The sequence below is a fragment of the Poeciliopsis prolifica genome, unplaced genomic scaffold (assembly GCF_027474105.1).
Source record: "Poeciliopsis prolifica strain line A6 unplaced genomic scaffold, Auburn_PproV2 SCAFFOLD007, whole genome shotgun sequence".
Classification (NCBI taxonomy): domain Eukaryota; kingdom Metazoa; phylum Chordata; class Actinopteri; order Cyprinodontiformes; family Poeciliidae; genus Poeciliopsis; species Poeciliopsis prolifica.
Window position 1 is genome coordinate 14,618,538 of NW_026562382.1, and position 14,723 is coordinate 14,633,260.

At 36.0% G+C, this 14,723-nt stretch overlaps 1 protein-coding gene across 1 annotated transcript in view; it reads right to left on the reverse strand.

Moving 5' to 3' along the window:
- The window catches only part of LOC129361230 (E3 ubiquitin-protein ligase SH3RF3-like), a 105,886-nt gene that overhangs the window by 38,760 nt on the left and 52,403 nt on the right, over positions 1-14,723 (reverse strand). The window contains 1 exon segment of the mRNA XM_055031977.1: positions 905-1,180. Within this exon segment, the coding sequence (XP_054887952.1) occupies positions 905-1,180 (276 nt within the window).

The window sequence follows — 14,723 nt, forward strand, 5'->3', positions numbered from 1 at the left end:
CCTGGCCTACATAGTGGCTATATAGCCTGTATAAGAGTAACCCTACACATCACCCTGAACATACCATACTCACAATAAAACAAGACAATTACAACATAACGCATAGCATGGAATGTCTCTCTTTAATAAGGGCAGGAAAGCTCAATAGATGATGGGTTGGATTGAACTAATAATGGGTTATTCCGGATAGAGGTAGTATTATGTGTTTTCCAGACTCATAGTGCCATTTTATGGCACAATCAAGTAACTGTGTTACCTCAAGTTGTTGTAAAAATGCTATATATATCAAGCATGACAAACAAAATTTGAATCTGTAATTTGCCACCTTGAAATTGAGTATTTTCCAAAGAAGAATAGCCAAAAGTGTCAGTTCGACATGCTATGGGGATGAGGACTTACCACAAAATATTTTAAGCTGCAACTGCAGCAAAAGGCAGTTAACAAAATACTGTCTCAGCTGAGTAGAATACAAATCCAAATTACACTTCAGAGATTTGTATTTGTAGAATGAAGTTAGAGGTGTCTAAATGCACACAACGTTGTGGCTTTAGTGTGACACAATCTGGGAAAGTTCGAGGTCTACATATAAATTTACAAGGTTGTTTTACACTTGAATAATCTACAGTGTATGAATTGCAATTGCTAGCCAGCAAATCGGGTTCTTTCACTCTGAAGAGGCTTCTAAAAACACAGAGTCATACCTAATAAATTATTCATCAAACAAACAATCAACCAGCCCGGTTAAACTCTGCAGGTAAATGTTTGCTTCTATAATCTTGCACATCATTCCCTGAAATGTCCTCTTTGATTTATCAATCTGAGCCACATATATTCATCTGGTTGTCTTATGAAATGCCATCGCCCTACAGGTGGATGTCTCAAGTGTGCATATGTGTTGTGTTACCTTGCTGAAGGCCAGGCAGTCTTTATCCTGGTCTTTGTCTTTGACCTCAAAGTCGTACAAAGCTTTGCCCTGAGGTGGAGTTTGACTCAGGGGGCGCAGCAACTGGATGTAGCTCGCTGGCAAGAAGCCATGGCAACCATTAAGTTCCCCGTGGTACCAGTTGTCATCCACCTTGCGCCGCAGGATGATAATATCACCCTTGGAAAACTGTAAGTCGCCTGGTTCCTTGCCTTCATATGAATAGAGTGCTTTACCGCAAGGTAGTGCTGGGATATTCTGCAAAATATAAACACATAAACATACTTTGATTCAAACAACCTCTTGAACACCCATTAAAACCAGATAGTAAATATGTTTTAGCTACTTTGGTGTACTGATGACCAACTTGTTGCTTCGTAGCATTAAAATTGTTTTGTAGTGGCCTGGAGACAGATTGAAATCCACATTTTTCAGGTGAGTGTGTGAAGTTAATTCTTTTCGAAAAAATCACTTAAAGGAAAACAAACACATTTTAGTGTCAGAAAACCTATGAATCTGTTCATTATGACAAACAAAATAGCCTTTTAAATCCTGCATTCTAAAACAGAAACGCTTTCATGCAAGGATGAGGACATAGTGTCTGTACTAACACCATCTTTTAGCTGATCATGGCCTGTTTTCTTTTAAATGGGAGCAACAGAAAAAGGATAAGGAGAGAACATTTGCGACAAAGATCAGCTATGCAGGACATGCAAATGAGCTACATGGAAGTAAACAGGTGAACAGGTCGGATTTCACCGCTGGAAATCCCTTCTGTCCCCGGATTATTTTACAATTTGAATCTTTAAGCCAATTGGAGAGAAGAAGGCAGTCCACATTGATTTCACAGCTACTACAGTTCGCCCGAGCGGGGAGTTACCAGCCAGATTACCAAGGTGACTGCTGGTGTTGTGAACATAATATTTATCTGGTTATAAAATATGTGCTTTTACAAAAGTCTCAACGTGTTATATGTTGCTAATAAATGCTAAATATCTGATGTTTTTTGTGGACTACTTTAAAAAGCTAATCATGAGTCTCTCACTGCTCCTTGTGTTTATACATAAAAAATGATTTGCAGAAGCGACTCATTTTCCTTTTGCCCGAGCACAGACGAGTACAACAGCATCTGACTATTTAAACCATTCTTTCAACGACGACATGTGTAGCACTGACATGAAAAAAATAAATGTAAGTTTAAAGAAATAGAGGTATGAGAGACAGTTGGCTTTTTTAAAAAAAAGTTTTGCCAAGATTTTGATACATTTCCACATTGGCAAACTTTCTTATTCTGTTGCTTTTTCTGTAAATCTGTTTTTATATTTTCTATGTATTGGTAAGTACAGCATACTACGCTATCTCCTGATGAGATGAAAGTTCAACCACTTCAGCTGTCATTATTTAATTTCTATTACGCAGGTACAGTAATGGGACGGGACGGTTATGGCGCTCAAGAGGAGCCCTGCAAATGTCATAGTTGGACAGGAGGCAGCAGGAAGGGGGTTGTCCCGTCAGATGATCAGTTTCCAAAAGCACACACACACGGCAAAAAAATTATCGTAAAAGCTTACACCGGGTCAGTGCAACCCCACCAGACCAAGCAAAGAGTCTTAAGACTGTGGGAAGGTTGAGCAATCAAACAGCACCACAGATTTATCACACCATATTATTTATCAGATCAAGATGAAGCCAAACTAAATAATATTCTAAAAGGTAATCCCTTTAGCAGGGATACATAGAAAATGCATGAATATTTTGACACCTACATCACTATAGTGCAGCTAAACCTCCACAAGTAAACCATGATTATGTGGAGAAAGGTAAAACCTGCAAGTCTGCAAGTCACTGCATGATACTCCTGGTGACAGTTGTAGGAGTTCTGACACCTTTACAAAGAAGACTGACAATAATGTTCTGGAACCAGGACCAAAGACACAAAACAAAACAATGAATGTAACAATTTCAAATCAATACTATTATGAATTACAGTCATTAATCACTGTGATGAATAGCAGAATACTTTTATGTCTCTCATTAGGGCATCCATTTGTTAGAACTCCAATCTATTGCTCCCTGACAACTCCTTTCCACCCTAGATATTGTTTCATTCCTTTTAACTCTATGAATTCTAATTCTCGACGCAGACTTGGCCTTCACTACTTTTCTCTTGATTACCGATTGTTTTCTGCATCGACAGCCAAGTTTTCTGTTCCGTCATCAATGTTTGACAGCCTAGCCCTCATCATTGCTGCTTTCACACTTTATTTTTGTATGTGTTTGAGCGATTGAAATTAATATAACTGAAACTAAAAAGTTGGAAAAATATTCCCATTTTTAATCTTGAGGTTGTGTATCGTGATTACAGTTTTCAACCTGAAAGGGGTTGCTTTTTAGGGCTGCTGTCTGACATAGTAATTAAGTAAGAGCGCCAGGTGACAGGTGTGCCTTTGACATAAAAGTGTTGCTTAAAGCAGCGCTGGGCACATTTTGATGGCTCTGCAGATAGTTAAAAGCTTAGATGTCTGCAATTAGTGCCATTGGTTCGACATCATGAGTGGTAATTACCTGTCACAAAGGCTGTAATGTGATTTATTAGATATGAGATTTTGGGTCTTTGCCTCACTTTTAAACTGAGAATATACAGTTTACATACAGATGACCCCTTCATCCGTATATTAGACCAAAAAAACGACAAAAAGCCAGGAAGCAAACAGGTTTGGGGGAACTGAAAACCGTGGCAAATGCAACGCGTTTCAAAGTATTGGCCCTGGAGACTAATTTGTAGAGCATGGATAGTTGGATATTCCCCTCAGTAGCGAGTGAGATATGACTGGTTATTAAAATGTTTGCCAGGTAATTGCTGCTCCCACCTTGGGCCAAACATAGTAATTTTGAAAATGCCAAAGCTGGGTGAAGCATGACTCTCTGGAGTTTCATCAAAATGGGGTCTGCGGTGTGTCACTTATCACATGTCCTGGACTGACAAGCAACGCTCCATTTATCCCCCCGCCACCCTAGCAGATATCTGACATTATAAATAAGAAAAATGTCCACAAAAGTGAATTTGAGTTGAAATTCTTCTCATCCAATGAACACTAAAATCATTGTCTGTGTAACAGTTGTCAAATGGCTCAATAATATCACACTGGAATCAGGATCTGCAGCAGTTTATTCCTATAAGACACAATGTTGGACACATTCAACCAGAGGGTACGGCAATGACAAAGTCAGATCCCAGCAGTGCAGCTAAACAGCTTCTCCTTTTTTATATTGACTACAAATGGAATAAAGAAAAATAAAATTGTGTACAAATCAGCATCAAGAAAATATATGAATGCAATGTAATAATAAAAACCAAAAATATAGTACAAAACTATAATATAGAACCACAACATGTAACTGTGTATTCAACACATACTTATAAGACTGAGTGTGGGGGACACTTAACCAGCGGGTATGGCATACACATTCTTACTTGATCCCTTTCAGACAAACTTTATAAGAGTAACAGTTTAATTCTAACCAAACCCAAAGTCTTTAAAACACTTAAAGACAATTACCATTTTATTTTTATGGAGCAGAAAGACTGTGAGAACTATTTTTAATGTTATAAAGATTACTGAGAGAGAAAAAGAGAGAGAGAGAAAGAGAGAGATAGCATTAGCTTTACCAGCAGCAGCACAGTTATGCAGCTTCTGCCGAGCTGCAACAGTTACGTCACACAATCGTGCCAAGCGCAACACCAGTAACCGTCCTCCCAGTACAATAGTTAGGAACCAAAACTAAAACTGTAAGAAAGAGAAATAGCTCTGGTGTAGTGCAAAGGCAATACCAGACATCTGCCAATTCAACAAAAAGGTGTTTTGAGAAGATTGACTGTAATCAACTATGAAAAAAATAAAAATAAATAAATAAAATTAACTTTGCTACATTTGCACACCCAATTTATGTGCAAAAGAAACTAAACACAAAGTGTCAAGTACTGCAGAAAAAACATTAAAATACTTAAATAATTTTTACAAATATCTCAACAAGTCTGGTGCTATTTAGGCCTGACAACCTTGGATAAATAAACAACAATAATAATAAAAAATGAATATATGATTGTCTGTCCTCTGTGTCTGTTGCTTTGTAATGGCCTGGCCCTCTTATTTCCCAGACTATAAAATAATTTCAAGGAATATTTTCAATTGTTGTCTTTCAGTTAGCTGACTGTGGGCCAGTGGGTAAAGTATTATCTTGTAATCAGAAGTTAGTCTATCCTTCTCTCTTTAAATTACTAAATCTGTCTGTTGTACTCAATATATAAAAATAGAAACGTAAACTTATTTGATATAGACAAGCTTTAATGCATTAATGGAGAAGTTATTGTAATTTAAAAGGAACCTGCAGCACATTTCTATGTTTACTGCGCTGTCATCTTAACTGGTGAAAATCGTGTTTAGTGAGTCAAAATTTAAAGACAAATCTGAGCCTGGTAAAAAGCAGAAAGAGTCTGACTGGTGCTTTGCTAGGAAATACTTAAAATGTTATTACAGACATTAAAAAAATTGAAGATTCTGAAAAAGTGCCAAATTTTTTATTTTTTTTATTTTCAGTGCAAGAAGAATATTTTGATAGAAAATGAATTTGTTTATATTTCAGAATTAGAATCTGTTCTATGGGCAAATCCCAGGTATCATGTAAGCAACCTTCTAAACAAAACAGAGGGAAATAATTTGTTTAATGCGTGTTGTGATTAATTACAACAGACACCAACCATGCTTAGCCGGAATTGACTGCCTAACTGTCTGTATCTCATCTTGTGGAACAAGCACATCAAATTTATGTGAGAATATCAGATTTATGTGAGATCTAGCTATGCTGAGGCTACAATACCGTGACAGCAGCCATTGCCCAAATGTTGTTTGTTTTCTGGCTAATAGAGCAACTGGTAAGCATTAAAATGGCCTTCCTGAGTCAGACAGCTTTGAAATTATAAGCCTGCTTTTGTGTACATCTGTGCAAAATCACGGTGTTAGTCTCTAAAAAAATAAGAAAAAACAAGAAGAACATGTTGGAGATTGTGTGGCAAGCCTGTTGTTGTCTCTGCTCAACATATGTGACACACAAAGAAGGGGAATCATGAGAAAAGCAATAAATTCATTAACAACACATGAGTTCACTAGTTGGTATTTAGAATTTTCCATCAAAAGGGAAAGTAGTCACACAAACCTTCTACCACTATTCTCCATAAAAGAAGAGGCCATTTGTTGTCCTAAGCTGAGATAAAAGCTATAGAAACAGTGACATGAAGAATCTCATCACAATACAGCTCACTCATCACAAACATCCAGACTAAAACCACATGGTTCAGCACAGACTCTATATACCCAACATGCTCTTAAATGCAACTAGTGCAGAAAGGTGGGTTATCTTAAACAAGATTTGGGTAAACAAACAACAGAGTGCAATAAAAAGGACAAGAAAAACAATTTATCTTCTGTCAGAGAGAAGAAATACAACACGCATGATGTACATACACACACACACCTGCAGATGCTTCCTCATTTCATAGACATCTACAGGTTGATACTCCCTTGATGCTGCACCAAAGAGAACAACCTGAGGATTCAATCCCTGAATGAGATCAGTGTTGACGCAATGAGAGGAAATAGTCAAAAAAAGAAAGAAAGAAAGAAAGAACACAGATTTATAATACTTTTGATGTAACCAACACTGACAATAATGTGTCTGTCGCATGAGAACTGCACACACTGCACCACAAAATCTAAAGAATTAGCTCAATATGTCCAAGAACTGATCCCTCTGCACATTAGTTTCTGACTTCAACTGCTTTGCTTTGAATTTAAGGCTGTCAAACATTTTGATGTCTATCGCCATTCTTGGTTGATAAGTCTTACTGTCAATGCCAACCTGTCCAAAAATTTCTCACTGAAATAATTTGAAGGATGTATGGATTCACTTCAAGTTCTTCCAAAAAAGAAAAAAAAAAGCATTTCCGTAGAGACTTCTCTTTGTGTACAAGAGCTTTCATGTTGTCACAAGAAAGAGATGTTCTAGAGCTGTGAGCAGGCGCTGCTCCATCTGTGCCTACGCAGGGTGCATTTAGGTACATTAGATCTATGACACCTGTGTTTGGGAAGAGTTGTGACAAGCATGCACAAAAACTAGACATTATGCAAAGTAAACACCATAAGACCAAAAATGTGCAAAAAAAGTTGTATTATTAATAGGGAATGTGCCTATTTTATAGGTTCAAGTGAGTAATTATTGGTTTAGAATACAGAAAATAAAAGTTTGTTCTGTAAACTGGTACTTATTAATGCATGCAAAGTGTTATCTGTAAGCCACGCTTTCAAACCCTTTAAAATGTGTTTCGCTGGGTAAAAATAGTTTGTTCACATGGAAAGAATGTGTAATTTCAAATATTTCAAAGGGAAAAACAAGCGGCATGTGACTGGATGGTTTGGTTTGAGCTGGGGATGAAACCATTCAATGTTTTGTCATAGCTATGAGGTGCCAGGCTGATCACAGCATTTTTTTCCTATTAACTTGAAATGGTGCCAGTAGAATGACAACCTCCATTTCTGGGAATTTTGTTGGAAATCTTGGTGGAGGAATTAAGGAAGATTATCCCCCATTTGTGGTTTCAGAAATTTCAATTCTCCTTACTTTGCTAACTATCAACTCAAAATTCTAAACTGGTTGTAAATTTTACCTACAAAAAACGTAGTTTGTTTTAAGATAATAGTAAACCCCTATTTTACTGCATCCGCCAAGTCCTAATGAGATTTAAGAAACGGCCAAAATCTGTATTGCCAGCTAACTACTTTGGGATATAAACTTCAATCAGTGCAAATTTATTTAAACAAAAATATGCACTTTAGTGTTCCACTGAACACATTGTCTATTACAGGATAAGTTTATAAACATTCCTTCCAAATGTCTACAAGTACACAGAAAATGAAAAACATGCATGTATTGAATGTATGGAAAAGAAAACCACTAAATCTAAATATTTACAACAGATTTTAGGTTTTATGTTTGCACATATGCACAGTTTTCTGTGCATTTATACCTTTTACCTTCATTTTGTCTTTTCACCTTTCTTTTCCCTCCTCCTTCTGTTATTTTTATGTCTCTTTGTTCTGTCTTTATATCTGCTCCCCTAGCTAACAAAGTGGGGTGGTAGAGGCTCCTCGAGGGTCTCATCAGGGAACTTCTCTGTTTGCTGCTTGGTGCTGGGAGAAAGGAGGTTGCAGTGTTCTCTCTCGGCTTTGGGGATCATCTAAAACTACAGGAAGGCTGCTGGGTTTTTCCTCTCAGAGCCTGAAGCAGAAGAATTACAGAAGAATGTATATGTATATGTATAATACATATACATATACATGTATATGTATTATACATACAGTATAATACATAATACTGTATGTATTAGTTCTAGATTTTGAAGCCAGAAAAACCCAATCTGAGTTTAAAGAATGTTTTGGCTGACTCGCATGTGGTAATATCATTGTTATTCTTATAAAGGCTTGACTCAGTATGTGTTTTAAAGATTGCAAAAATTTCTAGATGTCACAAAAGTCTGCAACATTTTAATAAAGAACTATAAATGTTACACCACACATGAATCAATTTAGGATTCAGTATCTTACCTAAAGACAGTCTGACACTGCTAGCTTGTCTATTTTTACATTTCAAAACCATGGTCTTTCTTTTAAGTTTAAGATAATTTACAATGGTAACAAATCACAGACAACAATTTTAGTTCAATGGCACACATGTCTATAACCATTACATATTATCCGGCAACGTCCCGAATTTAACGAATCTGCAGTTGTCAAGATGTTTTTGTATTTTTCAGTATGTTATTGTAAATTGACTCTGCTTGCTCTTAAGATCTATGTGGCTTCTGTGGCCATAAGGTGCAGTAATTATGGCAGTTTAGCAAAGAAAGTAAAATCTTGAATTCCTGAAATGTAAAGCATTTATAATTTTCCTATTTATATTGCAGTACATTTACTGAAACTACATTCTTTTCACTAAAATCAACATTGGTTCTTTGACAAGAATTGTATGGCAGTTTTATGTTTTGCAAGACATATTAAATGTCATAATTTTTACAGAACCATGCAGAAACTATTGAATGTTCAAAGTATAGTTTGCTGTGTTTTGTACTTTAACCTTTAAAGATCAATAATCCTGTTTTTCATTTTTCTTATGTGAATATCTTTCCACCTCTCCTCTAACTCCTTTGTGCTAGATGCTGTCTGACTGTTGGAGCTGAACCATACTGGTGTATTTCTTAGTGTCTCTGCAGTGCTATAAAAGTCATCTGGCACATAAAGTGTATTGTATAAATAGGTTTAATCATTTTCTAAGTCTAGGAAGCATTTTTAACTCGGCCTTTACTGCTCAACAGAGAACATAAAACATTTAAACAAGCATCTTGACTTCTGTCATTACCAAGAGGTAATTATCTGAATTCTGAACATAAAAACAGTATTGTGATAGTTTTAAAATGTTAGTTTTGAATTTAGAGTACAGTAGACAATGAAGGACAGTTGAGTAAGAAAGCTAACATCTAATAACAGACTAATAGTATTTTATGTAGATAGCAGCTGATCTGCAGTTCAATCAGCTGCAGAACAAAATGGGCTCTGATTGGAGAGTCAGCAGGTCAAGCACTAAAATATCAGATTTGTTTTGTTTTGTTTTTTTTCCACTTTTTTTGACTTAATAGAAAAGTGGAATTTTCTATGAACCAGGTAAAGCCTGATCGGTGCATCTATACTTTTATGTGTATACGCTTAAAGAAAAGAAAATAATAATGGAGTGCTTGGACTCATTAGCATGAGTTTCTGATCAATGTTACTGCTTCACCCCAAAACATTGATAATTTATTCTTCAATTTACAGCATGGAAACAAAAAATAAATAAATAAATAAATAAAATTATGAACAGAAAAGTACTGCAAAAACACAAAAGATAAAAGGTACTTGTTCTGTATCTCTGTCTTATTCTTTATATTTTATATAAGGACATTAAGAACTGGGTAGAGAAGACAAACCTTGAAATCACTTCTGAAGCTTGTTGTGAGAATGTGATCTTCCTGCAATACTGACACTATTATTTTATAATAGAAACAAAATGAATAATTTCTAAGTTGTCACTCATTTCATGCATGAAAAAAAAATAAAAACAATTGTGATGTTTAAAGCCATGGCATAATTCCTGGATCTGAGGCCTTCCACCTCTTAGGTGTGAGAATATTTTTTCCCCCTCCTCAGCATTATCATTAGTCAAAGCTCTTACACACAAACAAACTTCTTCTATCCATTACATAAATCAACGAACAGTAATTACTGCACCGTAGGGGTAGGAGAGTGCTCTCTGTGTGAGAGCTACCCTTAGGGATATAATATGAATGCAAGTGTCCCTCCATCACCAACTGCTGAGAGGCCCATCTGTCAAGTCTCTCAGTGATCTGAAGGCATAAGGTGCAAGGAGGTGACTGTTCCAACATGGGACCACATGCCTCATTCAGCCAGGTCCCTGTTGGACAAAACAAGTGTTGGACAAAACACTGTGAGTACAAGTATAATCACAGCAGCTCAACATGTGGATCAATTGGTGTGCTTTTCATTTTTGAAAACAAATCCAATACCAAAATTTTGTTCCGATTCTATAATAGTGAAAAAATGAAACAACAACAAAAAAAAAAAAACTGTCAAATGTCATTAATAAAATAATGACACCATTATTTCCTTATATATAATTTTTTTTCTCTGGACTATGAACAAAATAATTAAATAATTTAAATGCTACACATTAGGAACCCAAAGTTCTGTGAGCAAAATTGTGGTTTCCATATAGTTTAGGTAAACTAAGAGTGCATTCACTTTGCTTGCCTGAAACGTTTGATTCATTTCGGGAGGTGTGAATGCACAGTCGAACTCTGATGTGGACCAAAAAGCAAACTATGATCTCAGAAGAATGTCTTAGTGAAGGTCATTCTCAGGAAAATAAAACCAAAGCAAATGTGAGTTCAGTTCTTAGAACTAAATAGGAATAAACTGAAATTACAATCAACAGGTCAGTATTACAAAGATACATAGATTGAAAACAGAACACAGCTTTCCATTAAATATACCTCATAATACTTCACGACTACTGCTGGTTGCCATTTAAATTGTTTAGTTTACGTCTTACTATGTTTCAGTATTTTTTAGGAGAGCACTTTGGGTTGTACTGTAAGTCTGAAATCTGCTACACAAAAGAAGCCGAGCTGTGTTCACCCTGCTTAAACTTGGTGTTATTTAAATGATCAAATTAATTCAGCATTGTATGAAATCAGCAGGGAGTCAATTGATTTGCTTCAACAATAGAATGCCCTCGTCCTTCAAACGATTTCATTGACTTGATTTATGCAAATACTATAACAAAAGGTCAGTAAACACAAGAAAACTTGACAATGAATAAAGATCACATTTATTGACTTCAAATGTAATGTTGTGCATACAAGTACCAAGAGTGCCTGGAGGATATTATAAGAATTTGTCTTCCATTTCTATTATAACCCTCCCGGCATCACCCCCAAAAGAAAACAAATATGTGTCTAAAATATTTTGAATCAGAAAAAGTGAAATATAAAGCAAATAAAGATATTCCAATAAACAAAATAATGCAAAGACATGTATAAAGAGCTATTTAAAAAAAAAGATATTCATTTGAGTCATGGATATTAACGAGCTGTTGGGATAAATCTTCTGAAGTAGAAACAGAACTAGATTAGAAGGAAGAGAAAAGAAAACCATAAAATGTGATGCAAACATTTCTCTTTCTGCTGTAACACGTCCCCACAGAGCTGGTGTGTTTCTGTACATCTGCATAAATCAAACACATTCAAATTCATTTTATGTTTAAAGGATCTGAACTAAGGATTTGTGATCTGCAACATAGTTTACCATTTACAAGTAAATAGTTTTTTTTCCCCTTTTTTTATGACATCTGCAGCTACATAACTAACATTACAACTAGAACCTTTTTAAGAATGCCTCTATCTAGTGCTACAACAGGTAAGGACAGTATTAACCAGAGAAAAAGCCAAAACATCCATAGTGATTCCGGAGGAGCTGCAGTCATACACTGCTCAGGTGGGAGAATCTGACGTTTTGACAACTTTTAGTTGTTGTGCACACCGACTTGCTCAGTATGGAGCCTTCACAACTGCTCTACGTAGATTTTTCCATAAGCATATTTCGCTCCCAGGCCAGCCAAAAAAAGAAGAAAAAAAGGATTGTTTACAGCAGCATTTCCCTTTTAGGATCAAGTATTTTTGAACTGAATATCTAATTTAGATAAACATGTACTTTAGAAAATGTATTGTAATTTTTAAAGACCCATCATTTTATCTCTATTTTTAGGATTTATAACAAAGATGAACACTGGATAGTTGTTTTTTTTTTCTGTAAGATGGAAAATAAATAAAAGAAGCACATATATTCCTGTTGATGTCATTCTGTGTGTAAATTCAATGCAAATACTGCAGAAAGAAAGAAGAACTGTTATAAACTTGAATTTCTTATCTAAATATAAAACACAACCTTGTTTTTTTTTCTTTTGCTGAAGGTATCAAGAGCTGTTTTGGATGGTTGAAAGAGCTTCTTGGGGCTCTGGAGCAGCAGGTTGCAGACCCGTTACAGACAGCAAACTTGGAAAGGAGACACTTTGGGCAGAAATGACTAAAACATAACCTTTAGGCCTACTTGCAAGCATCATCCTATAATGATGCTTGCATTCAGTGGAGACAGGGAAGCGAGTCAGAGTTAATTAGAAGACAAATAGAGCTACAGGCAGACCTCAAAGAAAACCATCTCAGAGGCTGTAAAAGACTTGAGACTGGTGACAGGTTTACCTTTGTGCAAGCCAGCAACCCAAGCCAGAGCTGCAACAGAATGTTATAACGGCCCAGGAAAAATGCAGACAGTAATCCAAATGTGAATCTATGGCAATACTTAAAAAAAAAAAAAAGAAAATTGCTGTAGATAGATCTTCCTCCAAACTGACTGAGCTTGAGCTGTTTTCAAATTAATCTTTGACTGTGTCAATGGATCATATTCAGAAAAAAGATTTCAATCTGTAATTGCAGCAAAAAGAAAATGTTTTCATTTCTACTTTTCAGAATTTTTGCTGTAAAGAAGCTGAAAGTCTTCAATAATTTGCTTTCCAAAAACACAGTTTTTTTTACTAAAGTGCGTCACACAAAAATGTGTCAACAAAAGCATTGAAGATTGTGATTGTAATTTGACAAATAATTAATAAGAAAATCTGAGTGTTGTACTTTTGCAAGGATAAGTAGACAGATGTGAGAACAACAATACATTAAATGTAATACAACTGCATCAAGTTATAAATTTCACATTAGCAGACAAATGCTGGCACTGGACTGCACTTTGGAGAGAGTTAATGTCACACATGAGAGCCACAATTTTTATGTAGCCTCCAGATCTCTAACACTTCCCATGGGAGGCTCATTATAGACACAATAACTTTGATGTGTGCATTTCGTTTACAGTATCTAACTGTTATTTATCTATTTCTTCTCCGCAGACACTCTGGTTAAATGTCAGTTCCCAGCCAGCTGTGCAAATAACAATGCATCATTTACATATTTTGGGTCTCTTGAGGACTCTTCTCTTGGCTGAATGAATGGATGAGAAGATTTAAATAACTGGAGGATTTCTGTAAATTTAACTCAGCAGCACAGGGATGCTGAATTCAACTCGGAAAACATTCTCTTAGCAGAAAAAATTACTGGGGATGCACTGCAATTTGGAAAGAGTTAAAAGCCTGTGACATTGCCACCAGGCTTATGCAGCAGCTATTAAACATACCAGATCATCTACACTTTAAAAATACACTCACATAATACTCAACCTGATATAACACGGATATACCAAAAGAAGGATAGGATTACACATTTCAGAACCTGGATCCTTGACAAATGTGGCTAAAAACAAAAACAACCAGCTACCATCTCAAGCGGAGCAGCAGACAGACTGCACAGCAGGGAGCAGCTGGCATCAGAGATTATGATGGATCATCTTTGTCATTTTCTTGTTGCAGCTGCCAACTGGAAGATGCAGAGGAGACATCCAAAAGCTGATGTTACTGTTTTTTGCCTCAATGATGCATACATTGTGGAGCACCTTGCAACCTATTCCTAAAGGACTTCCACATGCCAGGCGTCTTACACGTCATGATGCCTGGCATCATTTTGATCTGCAACTGTGTCTGCAAGTCCATAGTATATCATACACAACATAATGTTTTTAGTTATTATTAAACGTTGCTATTGCTGGTCTTCATCTTCTCTTTATGCCATCTTTACTTGAACTGTCTATTCAAAACTTAACCTTAACAAAGCATTGCTAGAGGCTAAAAAATCCTCTTTTTGGGCAAACACTGTAGTTAAGATTGATGTTTTGACATAATGAAGATGGGAGGAGTGAAAGATACAAGCATGTGGTATACTGCCTCTAAGAGACAAAATAGCATATTGCAGGTTAACCAGTTACCAAGCATGTAGCCCTTGATAAAGAATAGTAAATGGTTTAAATATTTAGCTGCCTCCTCTGTGTTTCAGCAAAATGGAACCAGACAAGCTTTTACCAGTAAACAAGCAAAAAGAGATACTTGCCAAAAGTTCCTCCATTAGTGTCAAGAGACGCATATTCTGGGAAACAAAGTAGCAACATTTAGATCCAGCCTTTAAAATGGGTAGAATTATGTTCTG